Source organism: Budorcas taxicolor, chromosome 13 (assembly GCF_023091745.1).
Source record: "Budorcas taxicolor isolate Tak-1 chromosome 13, Takin1.1, whole genome shotgun sequence".
In the NCBI taxonomy this organism is placed as follows: domain Eukaryota; kingdom Metazoa; phylum Chordata; class Mammalia; order Artiodactyla; family Bovidae; genus Budorcas; species Budorcas taxicolor.
The window spans coordinates 30,950,129-30,971,556 of NC_068922.1; the positions used below are offsets into that span (position 1 = coordinate 30,950,129).

Sequence of the window (21,428 nt, forward strand, 5' to 3'; positions counted from 1 at the left end):
TCCTTTTGCCTTCAATTTCTCCTAGCATCAGGGTCTTTTCCAGTGAGTTGGCTCTTTGCAACAGGTGGCCTGAGTATTAGAGCTTCAGTATCCATCCTTTCAATGAATATTCAGGGTTGATTTCCTTTAGGACTGATTGGTTTGATCTCTTTGCAGTCCAAGGGACTCTCAACAGTCTTCTCCAGCTGGGTAGCTCAATACACTGTTTCAAAAGATACTCCTGGATCCCAGCAGGCTCAGGAGAAGATGTCAACCATGTCTATTTCATCCCTTCGCGGGCAGAGTTAGCTTCACATGTCAGGAAAAACAGTTTCCCTACAAAGACAAAGCATTCTCACTGCAGTAACAGTGAGGGCTGATCATGAGGCCACAGAGAGGAGGCCACAGTCCCTGACTTGGGCACAGAGAGCTGCCCAAGAGCCAGCACAACCCTTAAAGGTCCCTGATCCTTCTGGCTTCAGGGTTTAGGAACTACGGCACTTCATGGCTCTGTCTTCTACCTCCCTGATCACATCCAAGAGACCTCATCCAATCTGTGGCCTTACATTTATGCTGATGATTGTATGTGCAGCCCAGACCTACTTTCTAAAGTCCACATTCTAGTATCAGCTGCCTTCTCGACTTGACACCCAAAAAGCGTTTCAAACGTAAAATACTCCAAAGTCAGCTTGTAACTAGCTCCTCTCCTCCTCCCTCACCTGCCCTTCCCACCATCTTCCCCGTCTTTTTTAATCCCTAACACCTCAGTCACTCTTCGCGCTCTCTCCCTCATCTAATCACCACTAATTCCTGTTAATTTTACCTCTGAAACACACCCAGACTCTAACCATTATGACCACCTGGAAAAGCACAGAATACCTACATTCCTTCTGGAGGCTTCAGGGGAAATCCTTGCCCTTGCTTTCGCATCCTCTGGAAGCGCCCACATTCCCCGGCCTGTGGTCCCTTCCATGCCTGACTCCAGCCTCTTGATTCCGTCATCACATCTTCTACTGCTGTCCCTGTCTCCCCTGCCTCCCTCTTTGTAGGAACCTCACAATTACACTGGTCTCAGTGTGCTAATCCAGGATAATCTCCCATCTCAAGCTGTGACACTGCACCAGCAAAGTCCCTTCATCACGCAAGCAAAGTAGTCTATTCCTAGATTTCAGTGATTAGGAGGCGGCAACATGGTGGGGGGGTGAGGGCATTATTCAGCATCTCATTCAGAGTAAAAGCCAGAGTCCTTGCAATGCCTTCAGGGCATAAATCCCCAGGAGATCGAGTCCCTACTTCCTACCTAAGCCCATCTCTTCCAGCCCTCACCTCCCCTCATTTGGCTCCAGCCACACTAGTCTTCCAGCTGTTCCAGCATACACAAGCCCATCTCAAGCTTTCTGCACCTGCCTTTCCCTCTGCCAGGAAAGTTCCCTCCCTCCCTTACATCTCTGGCTAAATGATGCCAGCTTTTGATCAGGCTTTCTTTGTTCAGTTCAGTCGCTCAGTCATGTCCGACTCTTTGCAACCCCATGGACTGCAGAACGCCAGGCTTCCCTGTCCATCAACAACTCCCATAGTTCACTCAAACTCATGTCCACTGAGTCAGTGATGCCATCCGGCCATCTCATCCTCTGTTGTCCCCTTCTCCTCCTGCCTTCAATCTTTCCCAGCATCAGGGTCTTTTCCAATCAGTCAGCTCTTCGCATCAGGTGGACAAAGTATTGGAGTTTTAGCTTCAGCATCAATTCTTCCAATGAATACCCAGGACTGATCTCCTTTAGAATGGACTGGTTGGATCTCCTTGCAGTCCAAGGGACTCTCAAGAGTCTTCTCCAACACCACAGTTCAAAAGCATCAATTCTTCGGCGCTCAGCTTTCTTTCGAGTCCAACTCTCACATCCATACATGACTACTGGAAAAACCATAGCCTTGACTAGATGGACCTTTGTTGGCAAAGTAATGTCTCTGCTTTTGAATATAGCATCTAGGTTGATCATAACTTTTCTTCCAAGGAGCAAGCGTCTTTTACTTTCATGGATGCAGTCACTATCTGCAGTGATTTTGGAGCCCAGAAAAATAAAATCTGACACTGTTTCCACTGTTTCTCCATCTATTTGCCATGAAGTGATGGGACTGGATGCCATGATCTTAGTTTCTTTGTTAACACCATAGAACAGAAACACCACCCCTTCATTTAAACCCTCTCTTCCATTTTCGTTTTCCCCCCCAGGGCATTTAGCATGATCTGTTATGCTTTCTATCCATCCATCCATTCATCTATCCTCCCTCCCCAAATAAAATGTCATAAAGGATATTTTTGTCTCTTTTTGTTGTATCTTCCAGAAATAAAACACAAAGCAAAGACTCAGTAAACAGTTGTTGAATATGTGAATTCTACATTACTAGAAGTCAGTTCCTTAAAAACAAAACCTGGTCTAAAGTAGGAACTTGACATTTGAACGATTGAGGAAATGGAAGAGCAGGAGCAGAGGTGAATTGGGAGACTGGAATTAATATATCTACACTATTGATTGCTGTTGGTTTTTATTCACTATGTTGTGTCCAGCTCTTTTGCGACCACATGGACTGTAGCCCAACAGACTCCTCCATCCATGAGGATTCTCCAGGCAAAAATACTAGAGTGGGTTGCCATTTCCTCCTCCAGGCGATCTTCCTGACCCAGGGATCAAACCCATGTCTCCTGCATTGGCAAGTGGATTCTTTACCACCAAGGCATCAGGAAAGCCCACGCTATTGACACTACATATGAGACAGGTAAATAATGAGAACCTACTATTCAGCACAGGGAACTCTACTCAATGCTCTGTGGTGACCTAAATGGGAAGAAAATCCAAAAAAGAGGGGAGACATATTATACATACATATATATATATATATATAAATAGCTGACTGATTTTGTTGTACAGTAGAAATTAACACAATATTGTAAAGCAATTATACTCCATTAAAAAAATCTTTAAAAGACAGGCCTGCCATACATCTAATTTTATACAAATAAACTGATTAACATAAAAGTAAGTGCTTTACTATTTGGGAACCAGACATAACAGTTAAAGTAATTTATTCAGGTGTGCATATCAAAAGTAAAGTAATATGTTTACGTATTAAAACTTCAGTCCAGTCCTTGACTTTATGTGGCAGTGTCCCTGCATGTTCTTAGGCCCGACAAGTCAGAATTCATCCCCATTCCCTTGCTTCCTTCAAAGGCTCTTACCAATGAGGCTTCAAGTTAATAAACTCCAAATTAATTTTTAAAAGAAATTCCACAGAAGTCTTGAAAGCCTTTACCTTGTTTATTCAGATGTATAAAAAGTAAATACACAGTGGAAGAGAGATCATTATCTGCCCTTTAAAATACACGCTGAAGCAGTCCTGCAGCTAGGGGATGCTGAAGGGATGGACCGAGAGAAGCTTCGAGTCCACAGTCCCCAGCGCTGCTCAGCCACCAGCCAGGGCAGCTGCAAACAACCGCCTTGGGGACCAGATACACAAACGAAGACATCTCTACTGTGGCTGGGTGGCTACCCCATGCGGGGTAGAGGGATTGGTCGGGGGAGAACCAGAACAACTATGCAAACGGCTTGGCATGAACAGGAGAACTGCAACTCAGTCCTGCTGCTCACACACCCGCACAGCCGGCCAGGCCGCAGTGAATCTCCCCTCCTTCTGCTGCCATTTGGGGAAGTAAGCAGGTGCTGTGCTTTGTTCACACTTGGAATCAGCTTTCTAGGAATCCTCTCAGTGGCACATAGATGGGCAGGAGTGTGCCCCAGCAGTTAGGAACGTGGACCTGCACAACGAGCTGCCAGGGTTTAAACCTTGCCTCCGTGACTCTCTGTGTCCCTACGGATACAGCCCAACCCTTCCTAAGACTCCATTTCCTCATCTCTAAACAGTCCGCTTACTATTCTTAGATAATGCAGGAAAAGCATCTAATATAGTGCCTTGGCACACAAGACCTTAATACATATTATAGTAACTATTATTACAATACTAACTATTCTCGTATTCTTGACTTTAAAAAAATCACTGGGATTTCTCAGGTGGTGTAGCAGTTAGGACTCCAGTCTCCCAATGCAGGGAGCACAGGTTTGATCCCTGGCCAGAGAACCAAGATTTTACAGGCTGCACAGCAGAGCCAAAAAAAAAAAAAAACACTGTTCAAAACTAATCACTTGTCTTCCTCTTGAGTTTAGACAGAGGTTTACCATTTATTTCCAGCTAAGTGTCTGCCTGCAGTTTGGGAAAACTGCCACCAGGCAGATGCTGAGATCAGGGTTTTCCAGGTATGGCTAGCAAATATAAACTCATTTAAAGACTTTCCCCTCAAAAAAAAAAAATAAATAAATAAATAAAATAAAGACTTTCCCCTCAACCCTAGCCCTGAATAAAAAATATATATTATTTGGTATTGGAGAGCATAACAGAAATGTTAGGCAAATGTGACTATGTGCAGTATTTAAATAGGAAGATCATGTGACATTTTAAAATATACAGGTAGGCAGGTATGTGTGGGTTTAACTAGGTATTTTTCTACCAAATTTTTAGCTGATAGAAATCACTGATTAATCCAATACCCTATATTACCTCAGTGCTTGAAAAATGAAATAAAACTTTTTTTTTTCATTTCTCCTTGTCACACTAATCAAGGACAGACTTTAGAAGCACTAAGTGAATTTTACCAAATTATACAAGAATTAGTCTCACAGGTGGAGATTTGGATCAGTACTTCGGGGAAGGAGCACGTATTTGTATTCTGCAAAAGCTCCCCATGAATCCCTAACGCCAATATCTATGGTTGGCAAGTACCTGTCCAGAACCTTCCTTTTGACAAGAAGATTTTTTGCCTTAAAAACCCTGTTAACATCTCTTGATCTTGTAGCCTGCTTCTTAAGCAGGACTTGGCAACTCAAAATCCAGCAAAGAAGCAGTCCCAAATTTTACACAGCCCTTAAAATCAGTACAAATTGGACTTCCCTGGTGGTCCAGTAGTTAAGAATCCGTTTGCCATGCAGGGGACACAGGTTCGATCCCTGGTCTGGGAAGATGGCACGTGCTGCAGAGCAACTAAGCCTGTGTGCCACAACTACTGAGCTCAAGCTCTAGAGCCCGTGCTCCGCAACAAGACAAGCCACCTCTATGAGAAGCCCAAGTACTGCCACTAGAGTAGCCCCCGCTCGCCACAACTAGAGCCAGCAGCGACGCTCGCAGCCATGAAGGCCCAGCACAGCCAAAAATAAAATAAATGCAATCAGTTCAAATTCCTCAAGACCTTGCACAGCAACAAAGGAGCTGCAGAAGGTGGGGAAGCTAGGTGGGGAAGCTAGGTGGGGAAGCTACTGTGCATTTGTTCAGTGGAACCAAGTAAATGCTTTTCCTTTAGACTAATGCTGCCCAACGGAGCTTTCTGCCCATGGTAACGTTCTGTATCTGCATCTTCCCATAAGGGAGTCACATGAACATCTGAAGTGTGGCTCACGGCTTCTCCTGAACAGCACAGCTCTGGACAGAAGCCGGACTCGGCCGGCTTGTAGCCTTCCCAACGCCTTGCTATCTGAGGTCTTCGTGTCATCACGTCATTCAGTACTTATCTCTCGAGAAGTTACCTGGTTCCCAGCATGCGGGAGGCGCTGGGGACAGAGCAGGGGACACATATATACCCCGTTTCTCATGGCGCTCACATCCTCATTAATATAGCTACCACTCATTTGAGATACTTCCTCAAAGAATTGCTGGGTCACATGTGTTTTTTAAAGTTGTGTTATTCTGCAGACATAGAGAACATAATTGTGGTTGCCAAGAGAGGCAGGTAGGAGAGGCATGGAGTGGGAGTTTGGGGTTAGCAGATCCAAACTATTACATATAGGATGGATAAACAAGGTCCTACTGTATAGCACAGGGGACTATAGTCAATACCCTGTGATAAACCATAATGGAAAAGAATATGAAAAAGAATATATATGTATATGCATAACTGAATCACTTTCTGTACAGGAGAAATTAACACAACATTGTGAATCAATTGTATTTCAATAAAATGCAATAAATAAACAAATAAATAAAATTGTGCTATTCTGGAGCAAAAAAGGAAATAGTCATAGTTTGAGAAACAATATAGTTCAACGTATTGAAGAAATGAGAGGACATCCAGAGTCTCCACAAGCAAGACAGGAGAACTCATGAAACTTTGCTAGAAGAGTAACATAACCTCAATAACAGGAACGTGTGCGGACGTTATTTCCGAGGAAGGTCGTAAGGTCACCTAGGGCCATCTGAATGACCAGACAGCCTATTAAGACGCAGGGGCCACGGCAGGAGGACCGAGGAATTCCCAATGAGAACACATGTAACCATTCCCACCAAAGATGGCATCAGGAGAGAACCTAATTCGTGTTTGGAAATGTAGTAGTTTTAGGCAACTGTCATAAATACTGTAACTATTTGATGATAAAAAGTTTTCAAGGGATTAAGATAGAACACTAAATGATCGAAAAAATGAGTGATAGATTCCTTTCAAAAAAAGCCATCATCACCAACGGTAAAGGAGAAGCCCTGGGTAAGACCATTACTCCTCCTGCCAGGCTCTTCCCACGGCTCCAGGCAGGCAGCCAGGCTTGGTCATCTGCCATCAGCAGTGTCGAGATGCTCAGAATTCCAGGTGCTCAACGGGGCCTCAGGGCAGGTCAAACCCAGAGCAGCTTAAGTCTGGTCAATGACAAATGCTACTAGAAAGGATGAAAACTGGGTGCCCGGGTGGAGGGTTCTCGTTGAGAAGAGGAGAGAAGGGTTTTCAGAGTTGCTGCACTGGGATCATTATTAATTAAAGCCAGAACTCAGCTCATTCATCAGACACCTTACCTAGTTCTGGGGGCAGAACAGTCAGGCGGTTCCCTTGAATGTGGAGCTCCTTAAGCTGAGTAAGCTCCCCGATTTCCTTAGGCAGTGAGATCAGGTCGTTATCCCTAAGGCTGAGCTAAATAGAAGAGAAACAAGAGGGTGTCAAAACAATTTTCACACAAAGAGGCGCTCGGCAGAGGCCCTGTCCTTGCCCTTGCCCTCTCTTCCTCGAAGGCTCAATCCTTCCAATTTATTTACAAGAGTCTGCAGACAAGCAACGAATGGTCTCGGGGAGCAGTGGCTTTTATTCCTGCAAAACGAACCGTACTCTGGCTCAAATTGCCTTGATTCCACTCCTACAAGGGCTGCAGGAGCGAATTGATTTTCTAAGAATTTAGATAAATTACTTACTATCTGCAACTTTGTGAGTTTCCCGATATCTGGCGGCAGGATTTCAAAATCGTTGTCACTTAGATAGAGTGCACGCAGGGTGGCTGCAAATTAAACAGCAATATATAAACAGGGTGGCATGGAACCCAACCATTTGAGGTCTGATCAATACGTGGGAGTCAGCTTTGATTAATAACCCTGGCGTGGTGAAAAGCCTGTGACACACCTAGGGCTCGCGATAATAACCAGCAGGTCAAACTTAGATTTACTGGCTTATTGTGTAGCTGGTGTGTTCAGGAAAATATCTATATCCAAGAGGACTGATATAATTAACAACTCGTGGGCACTGGCAGCTTCTGGCACAGAGTTTCAATTCGCTTTCAGAAAAGATAGCTATTTTTCTTCAATTACTTCTGATTCACCTGTATGGCTCAATTTGCATCCAGAGTGAAACCAAGAAAACCAGTGTGTCATTTATATCAACGCTCAGGGCAAAAGGGCTCGGTTGTGTAAAGAGAACTAGGTCAGAAAATAAAGAACCAAACGGCTTTCTCGTGATGGAGGTCAGAATCATAGTTCATTGCTTCCATCATCAGACTAAGTATTATTACTTGTTCCTATAGCCTTAACCACAAAAATAAATGAAGATGAAGGAGTTCAAATAGTGCAGAGGAATTTAAAAACAGAGAAAACCCTAACTTAAGCAGAAATCTGTTCACAATATTATACAAGGATATCAGTCCCTAAACCACTGAAGGGTAAAACCCTGAGGCATCATTTTATCCTTAACCAAAAGGAGAGAGTATAATTAGATGTAGTTTTATTCGTTTACATATATTCAACTACATTCTAATGTCTTAAAATTCAACAGAATTGTATGTTCATAGACTTAAGAAAAGCAATTTCTCCCATGGTCCAAGAAAACACGTTACAGTTGGTTTCATGGGCCTGACGAAGTCTAGGATAAAGAATGCACGCTGTGCTTGGTCTCTCAGTCCTGTCTGACTCTTTGTGACCCCACGGACTGTAGCCCACCAGGCTCCTCTGTCCATGCGGATTCTCCAGGCAAGAAAACTGGAGTGGTTGCCATGTCCTCCTCCAGGGGATCTTCCCAACTCAGGGATCGAACCCAGGTCTCCCGTACTGCAGGTGATTCATTGCCATCTGAGCCACCAGGGGAGCCCAAGAATACTGGAGTGGGTAGCCTAACCCTTCTCTGGGGGATCTTCCAGACCCAGGAATCAGACTGGGGTCTCCTGCGTTGCAGGCAGATTCCTTACCAGCTGAGCTACCAGGGAAGCCCTGAAAAGTATATATGGAAGGTTAAAAAAGAAAACAGAAACTTTATAGAGACTAACAGAAAAATCACAATCTCTGGATGCTAGCTATGTCACTATTTGGAAAAACAGAACATTCACTTACAGACAACAACTCTCTCCTAAATATTTTATGAGTTCTCAGAAAATCTCTTTTTCCTGTTTTTCACAAGCATCTGCAGCAAGAAATGTGTTTGCATATAAGAGGATAAAGTGTGTTCATCTATTGGTGATTTCTTAGTGTCTGATGACATGCTATAGACGAAACAGATTATATCAATAAGAATACTTTTTAAAGGTCTTATAACAAGAATCCTGGCTAGAAATGTTTAAAATTCTGTTAGCAGTTTATTAATGTATATTTTTATAAGTAACTCATTGGAATATCTTTGGGCAAAAAGCCTGCTGCTGCTGCTGCTAAGTCGCTTCAGTCGTGTCCGACTCTGTGCGACCCCACAGACAGCCTCCTACCAGGCTCCCCTGTCCCTGGGATTTTCCAGGCAACAACACTGGAGTGGGTTGCCATTTCCTTCTCCAATGCATGAAAGTGAAAAGTGAAAGTGAAGTCGCTCAGTCGTATCTGACTCTTAGTGACCCCATGGACTACAGCCTACCAGGCTCCTCTGTCCATGGGATTTTCCAGGCAAGAGTGCTGGAGTGGGGTGCCATTGCCTTCTCCAGGGCAAAAAGCCTACACAGCATTAATAGCAACACATGAGAAAGTCACATACTATACATATACATGCTGCTGCTGCTGCTGCTAAGTCACTTCAGTTGTGTCCGACTCCGTGCGACCCCATAGACGGCAGCCCACCAGGCTCCCCCGTCCATGGGATTCTCCAGGCAAGAACACTGGAGTGGGTTGCCATTTCCTTCTCCAATGCATGAAAGTGAAAAGTGAAAGTGAAGTCGCTCAGTCGTGTCCGACCCTCAGCCACCCCATGGACTACAGCCTACCAGGCTCCTCTGTCCATGGGATTTTCCAGGCAAGAGTGCTGGAGTGGGGTGCCATTGCCTTCTCCAGGGCAAAAAGCCTACACAGCATTAATAGCAACACATGAGAAAGTCACATACTATACATATACATGCTGCTGCTGCTGCTGCTAAGTCACTTCAGTTGTGTCCGACTCCGTGCGACCCCATAGACGGCAGCCCACCAGGCTCCCCCGTCCATGGGATTCTCCAGGCAAGAACACTGGAGTGGGTTGCCATTTCCTTCTCCAATGCATGAAAGTGAAAAGTGAAAGTGAAGTCGCTCAGTCGTGTCCGACCCTCAGCCACCCCATGGACTACAGCCTATCAGGCTCCTCCGTCCATGGGATTTTCCAGGTAAGAGTACTGGAGTAGGGTGCCATCGCCTTCTCTGATACATATACGTATATAATTTTTTTTTGCATGTTCTTTAAAAAGATAGTCAAGCTCTCTAGCTAAATGTGAGATGATCTCATTTAGGCAAAAATTTCTATCATAAAGTTAATATGACGTTACCAAGTCCACTTGAGTGCAATGGTGTTAGATCACAATTTATCAAATATACATACTGCTGAGCTATGAGGGAACATTCAAAGGAATCTGAAGGAAAAAAATATATATGTATGTCCAATAATTTCTCTTGCAGTTTGGGACCTGGCAAATAAATTTCCCTTTTAGAATGCTGAGGACCATTTTAAGGAGATTTATAGGATTAAAAGTTTCTTACTCAGGTAGAAGAAGTTTCCAGGAAGAGAATTTTCATTCAAGTTGTTATAAGTCAAGTCCAGGACCTCCAGAGCTGGAAGCGATCCAAATCCTCGAGGCAGAGCGTTTAGTCTATTCATGCTGTTGTTGGGGGTGAAAACATAAGACGTCACACACAAAACATTTACGTACGCCGGCTACTCAGATCCCCTCTGGGCGCCGAGTCTCAGTCACCTGTGAGGGGCTCAAGGCTGAAAGCCCAGCCGTAGTCCCATTCACTTTATGTTATTTTTAGCAGCCTAGTAATTCTAGCCAGGTGATTTCCAAGTCCATGAAACATCTGAAAATGCCTTAGCTGTCACTTTCTCCAATGGTGGTGCTCCAACACAGTTTTACACAGAAAATAAACACATCACAAAATATCTTTCCTTCTAGAGAAAAACTTCTTTATAAGTGTAGCAATGGTAAGACCTCAGAAGATATATGTGAAGTCTCATAGTTTTCAGACTTCTGCTTTATTTGATTTTGCTTATTCCTCCCAATGGGAGACAAAAAAAAAAAAAATCGCTTTTTTTTGTTTTGTTTTGCAACTACTGATAGTAGTTCAGTACCATCTCCAATTAGAATCAAGTTTGCCAGGGACCAGGGATGGGGAGGGAGGAGGGGAATGGGGAATTTTTAATGGGTATAGAGTTTTAGTATGGCAAGATGAGAAACTTCTAGAGATAGGCTGCAAAACAATGGGAATACACTTAATGCTTCTGAATCACAGAAACATAAATACGGTATACTTTACGTTACGCGTACTTTACATCACAACTGAACATTTTTTAATATATATGTAAAAAGCGAAAGTGTTAGTTGCTCAGTCATGTCCGATTCTTCGTGACTCCACGGCTGAGGCTCCTCTGTCCCTGAGATTCTCCAAGCAAGAATACTGGAGTGGGTTGCTATTCCCTTCTCCAGGGGATCTTGCCGACCCAGAGATGGAACCTGGGTCTCTTGCAACACAGATGGATTCTTTACCATCTGAGCCACCAGGGAAGCAAGCCCTTAAACACATACACACACACATCTCCAATGAAAGCTAAGAAAAATATTTTTCTATTATGTTCCACTTGTAAGATTCTTATTTTTTTTAATGTTATTCTCTTTGAATACACTTAAAATATGATTTCAAAAAAATTTTAATAATATAGACTGACAAATACTGAAAGGTGGGGGGGGTGGTGCTGTGACACCAGACATAATTCTAGACAGCAGTCCTTCTCACATGACACACAATCCTACTCAAACCCACCAAACAGGCCTCAAAGGAAACAGCTGAGAGCAGAGAAAAACCTAGAAACAAGTGGTGCCCACCTCTTGATGGGTATGAAGTCTTAGGCTAACTTTGCAGTTAGCAAGTTAACCTCCAGTACAGTTTGCTGAACCACTGCTGCTGCTGTGCTGTGCTCAGTTGTGTCCAACTCTTTGCAACCCCATGGACTGGAGCCCAGCAGGCTCCTCTGTCTATGGGATTTTACAGAGAAGATTACTGGAGGGGCTGCCATTTCCTTCTCCAGGGTAACTTCCCAACCCAGGGGTTACATCTCCTACATTGGCAGGTGGGTTGTTTTTTTCCCTACTGTGCCACCTGGGAAGCCCTAATAACTGGTATTTTCTGTGAATTCACACTGTGTGAAGCACACCTGTGTCAAGTGTCTCACGGGGTCTCCAAAACGGAAATGCAGGCAAGGACAGTACTTATAATGATCTCTGGAACACGGAAATGGAGTGTCAGGTTAACACAGGTTTAGCACCAGAGACCTCTGACTCTCCTGGTAAGAATGACAGGTATCTAAGATCCCCCAGCACTCCTGGAGGCCAAGGCACCCCTGATTCCTGGACCCCCACGTGAGGATGCTGAGTAAACTGAAGGAAAGAAATCAGAGACGGTGAGAAAGGCACAGAAGTGTACAGCAAGTGCTTCCTTCCTTAAATCTTGCTCTGAGTTAACCAGTTTGAAAATGACCAATACAAGTTTTTCTTTCCAAACCCAGAAGTACACTTTTGAAACATAAGATGCAAGAAATCCACTTTCAGACTTTCTTAGTGGGAAGAAGCGTCTTACCAAAAAGACAGATCTCATCCACTCTCCAGCCTAGAGCAAGCCTGAGCCTGTCCACCTGTGCATGTCAAGCATCTACTAAACTGAAGGTTCTTTTTATTGCCTGAGCAAGAAATCAATCCCCGCCCCGCCTGAAGGTGTCAGGGACTCAGCAGAGGCCCCTGTGGTCGGCAGCGGTGACAGCACTGGGCCTGCTAAGTGCTGGAAAGAAAGCCCTAACAATGCATCGGGATGGTCTGAAAGCAGGGTCGACTCAGCTACCACAGGACCTGCTCCTCTGGACACCAGCACACAGAGGGCGACTTCCTGGCTCCCTGCTACTGATGGGTGGCATGTGCCGCCTTCCCCTGCAGGAGTCATCTACATCCATCTCCATCTACACATGGAAGCTGCCTCTTTTCAGAGCGTCCCCGAGAGCTCCAGCACTCAAGGGTGCCCAGAGAGGATAGAACAGAGCAAGGGCGGAGGTCTAGCTCCAGCGCTCGCTGACCGGGTGGCCTTGGGTAACTCAGCTTCTCTGAGACCCGATTTCCTCAACTGTAAGATGAATGCTGTAACTGATGCTGAACCTGAAGCTCCAATACTGTGGCCACCAGATGAAAGAACTGACTCACTGGAAAAGACCCTGATCCTGGAAAAGACTGAAGGCAGGAGGAGAAGGGGACAACAGAGGATAAGATGGTTGCATGGCATCACTGACTCTATGGACATGAGTTTGGGTAAACTCTGGGAGTTGGTGATGGGCAGGGAGGCCTGGCGTGCTGCAGTCCATGGAGTCGCAAAGAGTCAGACCCAAATGAATGACTGAACTGAACTGAAGATGAGGATAGCAATACCTTCCCAGAAGGACCACTAGAAAGTGGAGAGAGGACATGGGAAGCCCATGAAACAATTTCGGGCTCCCAGGTAGGTTCTCAAGAAATAATGGCTGTAACTACAACTGCTTTTCAGGAAGCTGGAGAGAGAGTCTGAGTCAGCTTCAAAGAGACGAGCTCGCCTAAGGAGAGCACTGTGGAATCTGAACCATCAAGGAGGGCTTCCCCATCTGCTTACTCTCCAGTCAATTCAGGTGTTAGAAGATAAAGCTACTGATGACTCAACCATGCCCAGTGGTTTAAGTTCTGTTTGCAGGTGAACGTTTTTCAAATGCACATGGAAATGGGAAGATGCCCACATATCATGGAGAACTTGATAAAACCAGAGCCAAAGGATGTCTGGCATTTTCCCCCTTTTTCCTCTTCAAAAGCTACAGGAAGGCCCATTTGAACACTTCTCTTTTGGAACACTGATCTCTAGAGGTCCTCTGGGGCGATTCCTGATTCAATAAAACCTTCTTGCCTGAAAGGCAGATTTTTTTCTCACCTCCACAGTGACTTGCTCACACACTTAGCAAAACAAAACAAAAACAAAAAAACCATGAACACTCAACACTGTGCTCAGTGTAAACTTATAAATCTTCATAAGGTAAGCTCCTTCATCTAACTAGGTCAAAAGGTCAAAAGTTATTCCAGGGACTTCCCTGGTGGTCCAGTGGTTAAGACTCCATCCTTCTAAAGAAGGGGCCTGGGGGTCGATTTCTGGTCAGGAAACTATGATCCCACATGCCAAGCAACATAGCAAAAAAAAGTTATCCCAGAATAGTTGGCATGATGGTCTTGGTCATGAAGTTATACCCAAAATAATTACCAACTTGTAACCTATGTGACTTTACACTTTTTTAATAAAATAAAAATAACTCTGCACAATGAATGACACAATGGAAGAATGAAGAGCATCATTCGGCTTCCTTCTGTTTATTCAGATGGCCTAAAATCCTCTCTGGTTTTGAGATAATCAGAATAAATAGAAAATTGGATATAAAACTTCAAAATCAACTTCTGGCTGAATATGAAGCTTGGATTACATGTGGCCTAACTGCTCTGCTGTGTTTTTTTTTAATTGTCTGTTTATTCTGAGTCTTCCTTCATGCCTTGCCTTAACCAGGGCTGCACAGATACAATTCTTCATGTCATCTGAGGGGGAAAGTACCATTTACAGAAACCTATCTTAATCCCTCTCCCAGAGAACTAGGAATTGGGTTCAAACTCTGACAACCCTATCCATACAGCTAGGTAATTAAATCCAGAGAGTGTTACACAATCAATAAATCAGCAAGAGCCAAAAATCCAAACAGCTCCAAAGTCGACAAAGAGCCAACTCAAACGTGTTCAATTAAAAAGGAAAGTTTACAACTCTGTCCTGAAGCACCTTGAACTCAACCAAACAAAACCTAGGCCCCTTCCCTCCTGCCCAAAGCTGTCTCTATACATCTATTTCAGCTCCACCGTCCCATCCATACCACCTCATGAATTTTACCACTTGTATCTGCTTTTCATATAAAGTCCCTCCCCACCTTCACTGTTGCTACCCTGGTTCACCAGGAACGCTAACCTGGTGGGTTTCGTCCAACTTCTCCTCCACGTGGTCTTTCATACGAGTATCATCTCACCCGCCACTTCCCGGTGACAACTCCCCAATGATCAGCAGGTTAAGACCAGAGCTCCTTTATCTGACACACAAGCCCCTCCATTAGCACTCAACTCCCTGCCACGATGGACATTTACATATTTACAGGCTGTTTTCCCGACTGTGATATAAGCTCCCTGAGGGCTGGATGGCCAGCACCTGAACAGAGAGCTCAAGAAACACTCATCGAATGCACAGCAGACTCCGTGCTTCTCTGCCTGGCCTCATCTCCTGCCTCACCTCCTCCCACCTTACACTTTACACTCAGGACACCACGAAACTTGCAATGCCTGGAACAGGTGGTGCTCTGAGCTTTTCATCTTTTCTCGGTTTAATTGGAGGGTAATTGCTTTACAATGCTGTGCTGGTTTCTGCCATACATCAACACAAATCAGTCATAACTATATATATATGTCCCCTCCCTCTTGAGCCTCCCTTCCACCCCAACCCCTATTCCACCCCTCTAGATCATCACAGGGCATGGAGCTGAGCTCCCTGTGTTATACAGCAGCTCCCTACCAGCTACCTATTTCACGTGGGGTAGTGTTTATATGTCAAAGCTACTTTCTCGATTTGTTCCACCCTCTCCTTCCCCTGCTGGGTCCACAAGTCCATTCTCTGTGTTGGTGTCTCTATTCTTGCTCTGCAAACAGGTGCATCAGTACCATTTTTCTAGATTCCATATAGATGTTAATACGTATTTTTCTCTTTCTGACTTATAGCAAACAGGCTCTAGGTTCCTCCACCTCAGTATAACTGATTCACATTTGTTCCTTTTTATGGCTGAGTAACAGTCCATTGTATATACATACTGAGCTCTTAAATAAGTCCTTCTCACAATCAGAGACGCCGTCCATCTACCTGCCAGTCATCTCAGTATCAGAGTCTCAGCTCTAATGCTAGCCCTTGTAGGAATCCTTCCACGAATCTCACCTCTATGCTGACATGCTCCTGGCCCCTTCCTCCCACTGTCACCCGACCACCTGCCACTGGTCAGCGGTCCAGCTGCACACTTCCCTGCTCACGGACGCTGCTCTGCCCCCATCCTTAAGGCTGCGACATTCATCACTGACCTTCATATGAGCAAGGCTCTCATGCAGAAAAGGCACTCACATAGTCCCAAGGTAAAGGAATCTATAAATAAAACAATGATGATGATAAATGTGCCAGGTACTATTCCTAGCACCATTTTTTAGGTGAAATAATGTTTATTCAGACAGACATACACTCCACAGACAAGAGTGTGGGCCATCAATCTCAGAAGTCAAGAGGCACCAGGGTACGGGGTTATCAGTTTTTATTGGGGTGGGTAATTTCATACACCAATGAATGGGAGGATTATCCCACCTATTTTGGGTAAGGGGCATGGATTTCCAGAAATTGGGCCACCAGCCACTTTTTGACCTTTTATGGTCCACCTAGGAACTATCATGGCACCTACGTGTGTGTCATTTATACGATGTGTTACAATGAGTGCTTACTGAGGCTCGAAGTCTAATAAAAGTCAACTTGTCCGCCATCTCGGACCTAGGTGGTTCTCTTGTACCTTATATATATCAACTCACTTAGTAAATGATGAAGAATTTAATAGTAAGAATACATGTCTAGTATTGGGTTGGCGAAAAAGTTCATTTGGGCCAACCCATTACATATGTCTTGTTTTGCTTCCTTCTTAAATGCAAATGAAATATTAGGACTTAATCTTTCAAAACAGAGATATAAACAGAGGAGCCTTTCTTTTCTGGTTTGCCAGATGGGTACAGTCTCCGTATATGCCAGAGAAGGCTGTCTAATATCAGGTGACTTTTCCCCTCTTCTAAACCCTACTTCCTCTCAGACATTATGAGAAAAGAATGCTCACAGGTCTTACAAAGACTTTCTCTCAACCGGAGTGAATAGCAAATGAAGAGAGTCTAACCAGACTCCCAGTGGAAAAACATGAACTAAAAATCAATCCATGAATGATTTTTGTTTTTCACAATTGCTTCCTAGTAAATTGACAAATACCTGGCCAGCTCCTATAGCCACTCCATGTAAATCACTAACTGAATTACAGTGTTTATGACTAAAATTTAATGATACATTACTTTACATGGAGGATGAGGCTTTGAGCAGGCAGTATCCTTTAATAGCTCAACAATGAAGCTGGAATTCAGAAGTCCAAGTTCTGGGGGTGGGGGGCGCGTATGGTGTCTGATGCACAGTTGGGTTCTCTGTCTGCTCAGCCACTAACCTGAGGACCAATCAGAAGCAAGCCACTTAACCTCTTGAAAAAGGCTTGGCTTCCTTCCACACAGTGAAATCCCTAATGCTTGCCCTTCCCCATTCCCAATTGTTAAGAGGGTCAAACACTAGTATGAGGACTCTGAAAACTGAAAAGCAATATAAGAACATACGGTATTACTATTATTCACTGCAACCTGGTTCTGTAACCTCAGCTGAATCAAAACTCCTCTCTTCACCTTTGTATAAAGACAGATACAGGATTGATAACTTCTCAGATATAAAAAGGAAAAATTGTTAAGAATCAATGAAGTAGTGTTAGAAAACATATCCTCCACTCCATAGAAGGAAGGTGCTTTAGACACTATTTCTATTCAATACAGAGAGAAAAAAATCAACCATATTACAACTGGCCTGTACAGTTCAAGCTAGCTGTGCCAACAGGTTCCTTCTCGGGCAACATAACAGAAATAAAATTTTATTGGAAACAAAATACAGTAAAAATAAACTCCCTTATTACACCAACAATTAGCTTCTCAATTAGCACACAGATAGATTTGCACTAATGTTGGCCATTGAAAGGATGTATTAAAACAATAAAACTTTTTTAAAAACCTAAAACATGGGGGAGAAAATTAGAGAGGTGCTGCTCCTGTAAATGGCAAACCCCTCCCTCGCTCCCGCCCACATCCCGGCTTCCAGCTCCTCCTCTTCTTGTTTCCCTCCCCCTCCAGGAGACTCACCCCAGGTTCAGGTGTTTGAGTTTCTGCAGACTGCTGATCTGCGTGGGCAGCTCCTCAATCTGGTTATTAAAAAAGTTAAGCACTTCCAGATTCTTCAGTTCTGCTATGTTTGGTGGCACAGCTGTGGAAACAGAAGCGCTGAGTGTGAATGCAGGAACCTCGCCCCTGGCAGCGAGAGCCAGCGACACATTTTGCTTTCCTTTCAAGTGGGAGAGAGATGAAACTCCAGCGCAATCACCTTATTCACATGTATCTCTCTCTCACGTAATTTCTGTAGGGAGTTTCTTAGGTAGTAGCTCACCACTGGGTTCACATGGAAATGTTTCCTCAAACAGCAGAAGAGAAAATCTGTGCCATGAACAGTCTCTAAGCGAACATTACAGAGCATTCTATACTTCTTTCTTTTTCTAAATTTTTTTTCCTTCCAGTTTTATTGAGATATAATCAACATACAGCTCTATGTAAGTTTCAGGTGTACACCCTAAGTATTTGACTTACATCATGATTGTCACAATAAGGTTAGTGAACATCTATCATCTCATAAAAATACAAAAGAAATGTTTTTCCTTGTGATGAGAACTCTTAGGACTTACCCTCCTAGGTGTAAAATTATATATTTTTTTAAATCATGTAATGTCTACTGAGTCCAGTTGTTTTCTTCCTTCTACTTCCCTCATATCTCCAAAAGAAAGTCAGCAAACTCCAAAATCCCTTCCTGAGTAGTGTATCATCAAGCTGTTTAAATAATCTGCTATCTGAAGAGCTGTTCTCCTAACACTTGACTAAATCACAATGATGTTTAAATTCAATCTTAAGTGATAAAACAGTCAACCTACCAAGTTTCCGATTTTTGCCTTTGCATCTCAATCAACACACACACACACACACACACACACACACACACACACACACACACCCCTTGTATCAGATTAGCAACTGATCACCGCATTGTTATTAGTCAGGCATATGAAAAACCAGTTCATTAGCAAGAAGGGGACACAAGTGTGCATATCAAAGGTTAAAGAAAGCGACTGGGGAGCTGAAAGCATTCCCCTTCCCTACAGTATATACTTGCAAATACAAATTTAAAAACCAAAGGCATCTTTACCTAAAAAATACTAAGTCTCACTTGGCAGCAGCAGGGCATTCAATATATTGCACTTCATGTATCCCATCTGCTGATTCAGTCTCCCCGCAAACATGTTACTGGCCACCAGCTCGTTCATGGTTCGTGTAAGCTCTTAATACCAAAATATTCAGGTAACTGAAACTATGGACAAGGGTCTTGGGTACCACAGAAGAAGCTGTTAGGTCTTATGTTAGTACACTTTCTTCCCATCTCAACATCCTCCTTCAGGGGTGCCCCAGAAAGCTGGAGAAACCTGGGGACAGCGCTGCTGAAAGCCGAGGCCAAGGTGTGTGCAACATTCCAGACAGACACCTCAGGCTTTTTGTTTGATTTCCTAATTTATTTGTCTGCACCAACTCTTAGCTGCAACATGCAGGATCTCTAGTTGTAGCTTGTGGGATCTAGTCCCTCAACCAGGAATCGAACCTGGGAAACCTGCGTTGGGAGTGTGGAGTCTTAGCCACTGGACCGCCAGGGAAGTCCCCAGACACCTGAGATATGTAAGAAGACAGCCACACCAAGAACCCCAGTGGAAAACTCCCAGGAGAACAGAAGTAAGGAGGCAGGCACAGAGCTCATGACAGCTGAGTCATCCTTTTCAGCTTTATAAAATGTCTAAGGTATCGGTGACTTGATTACTTTTAGAGGCTTGGTACAAGTTCAGAGACACGTTTGCTAGAGGAAGGGATTGTGGAGAAGAGGAATTATTCTGAACGAAGACAGCTGGGAAGAGGTAGTGGTCCAGATGGAAAATGAGCAAGGCGTGGATGAGTTGATTGAAGAGGCTGGTTGTGGGGATGGAGATAAAAAGGTAAGTTTTAATGGGATCATTGAGGCAACTAGGAATTCCTCCAGCACCTCACTCCCCAGTACCAAGAGGAATGCAGACAAGCCCTACCTGTAGGATCTGGCTACAAAAGCACATGCTTAGGTGTGTCCTCCATAACATACTTTCTCAGGAATGGATCGTATTCACTTTGCATAAATGACCTCAAGGAAATTCATCAGACTGTGCCTGCTGGATTTAGAGGTGTTCATTCACTTGTTCTCTCTACCTGGACCCTGGAGTGTGTCAAGTGCGAATCGACAGAGGACTGCAGCCCTGCTCAGAGACCTCACTCTTTCCCTGTTCACCCTCCAGCTACCACTAAGCTTCTCTCCCCACATTCATCTGATTAGCTTGAAGAGCAATAAAGAAAGTTAGGGCAACCAGGAGAAAATGATGATCTCAATTTAACCACAAACCAAGAATAATGCAGCCAGAATTACTGCCGCTTTCCCGAAGTTACTTTGCCAATGCAATTAAATGCTGGTCCGAAGGTATCGCCTTTTTTGACAGGATGAGAGATTATTTCACTCTCCTTGCTAAATCAGTCCAATTTAAAACCACACGTTATGCTAAATGTGATTTAGGGCTTTGTTCTGTGGACACAAACAGTAACCCCACATTCAATTTACCCGGCCTCTCCCAGATTTTTGGTGTGCATGTGAATCGTTTGCTAAAGACTCCATTCAAACGAGAAGAAGGGGAAAAAAAATTTTACAGCTAATATTCTTCCTAAACTACAGAATCCTCCCCCTCACTGCCCCCACCGTAGTTAAAAGCAAAGGAAATTAACCTTCAGACCTGTCTGGATGGGATGACGTCCACGCTTTCAACTAGCATTTAGAGAATGATTATTTTGTGCACAGAAGCATAAACTTATAGCACTGAATATTTCAATACTTTTGGGATAAAGTAAGAGACGCAGACTATTTAAAGAAAGTAAGTCATGGGACCTCTCTGGTGGTCCAGTGGTTAAGGATCTGCCTTGCAATGCAAGGGATGCAGGTTTGATCCCTGAACAGGGAACTAAGATCTCACATGCCACCCACGTGCTGCAACTAGAGAGTCCATGAGCTGCAACCAAAAAAGATCTCACATGATGCAATGAAGATCCTAGGCAGATAAATAAACACTTTAAAAAAAGAGAGGGAAAAAAATTTTTTAATTAAAAAAATAAAAAAGTTACAAAAAGGTGGGTTATCAGAGTCAATCACCAGAGACAGGTCTGGTGGCTAGAAAGCAAACTGATCCTAACAAAACTGTCCATAAAAAAAATAATAACAACCAGTTAACAGTATGAGTAACAGCTGTGCAGTGGCTAAATCATATACATAGATCCAAGAACAATTTATGAAAATCTATTATGAAAAGGGAGCAGCACTGTGTCACAGCTCAGAACATTCTTTTGGAATTTTCAAAACAGCTACATGACACACCAACTAGAAGCAGCATTTTAAAATATAACTAAGCAGTGAACATCAATACATTTCTTATTATGCATCTGAAATGTTCCTTCTTCATCCATCTGTCCTGTTTCTGACCCCTCTCCACCCCCACCAGTGGTACACACCGAGTCTACAGACAAGGAGCCGAGTCCACAGAAGAAACTGAGGCTGTGTGATGCAAGAACCCAGGAGGCCTGGCTCACTCATCCTGGGCTAGCTCTACACTT

General features: G+C 43.8%; 1 protein-coding gene across 2 annotated transcripts in view; it reads right to left on the reverse strand.

The window, feature by feature from the left end:
• The window catches only part of RSU1 (Ras suppressor protein 1), a 198,838-nt gene that overhangs the window by 135,012 nt on the left and 42,398 nt on the right, over positions 1-21,428 (reverse strand). For both annotated transcript variants that reach the window (XM_052650975.1, XM_052650976.1), the window contains exons 4-7: positions 17,802-17,922; positions 10,243-10,361; positions 7,249-7,331; positions 6,859-6,973 (exon numbers count right to left, since the gene is read on the reverse strand). In XM_052650975.1, the coding sequence (XP_052506935.1) occupies positions 6,859-6,973; positions 7,249-7,331; positions 10,243-10,361; positions 17,802-17,922 (438 nt within the window). The remainder of the gene's footprint in view (positions 1-6,858; positions 6,974-7,248; positions 7,332-10,242; positions 10,362-17,801; positions 17,923-21,428) is intronic.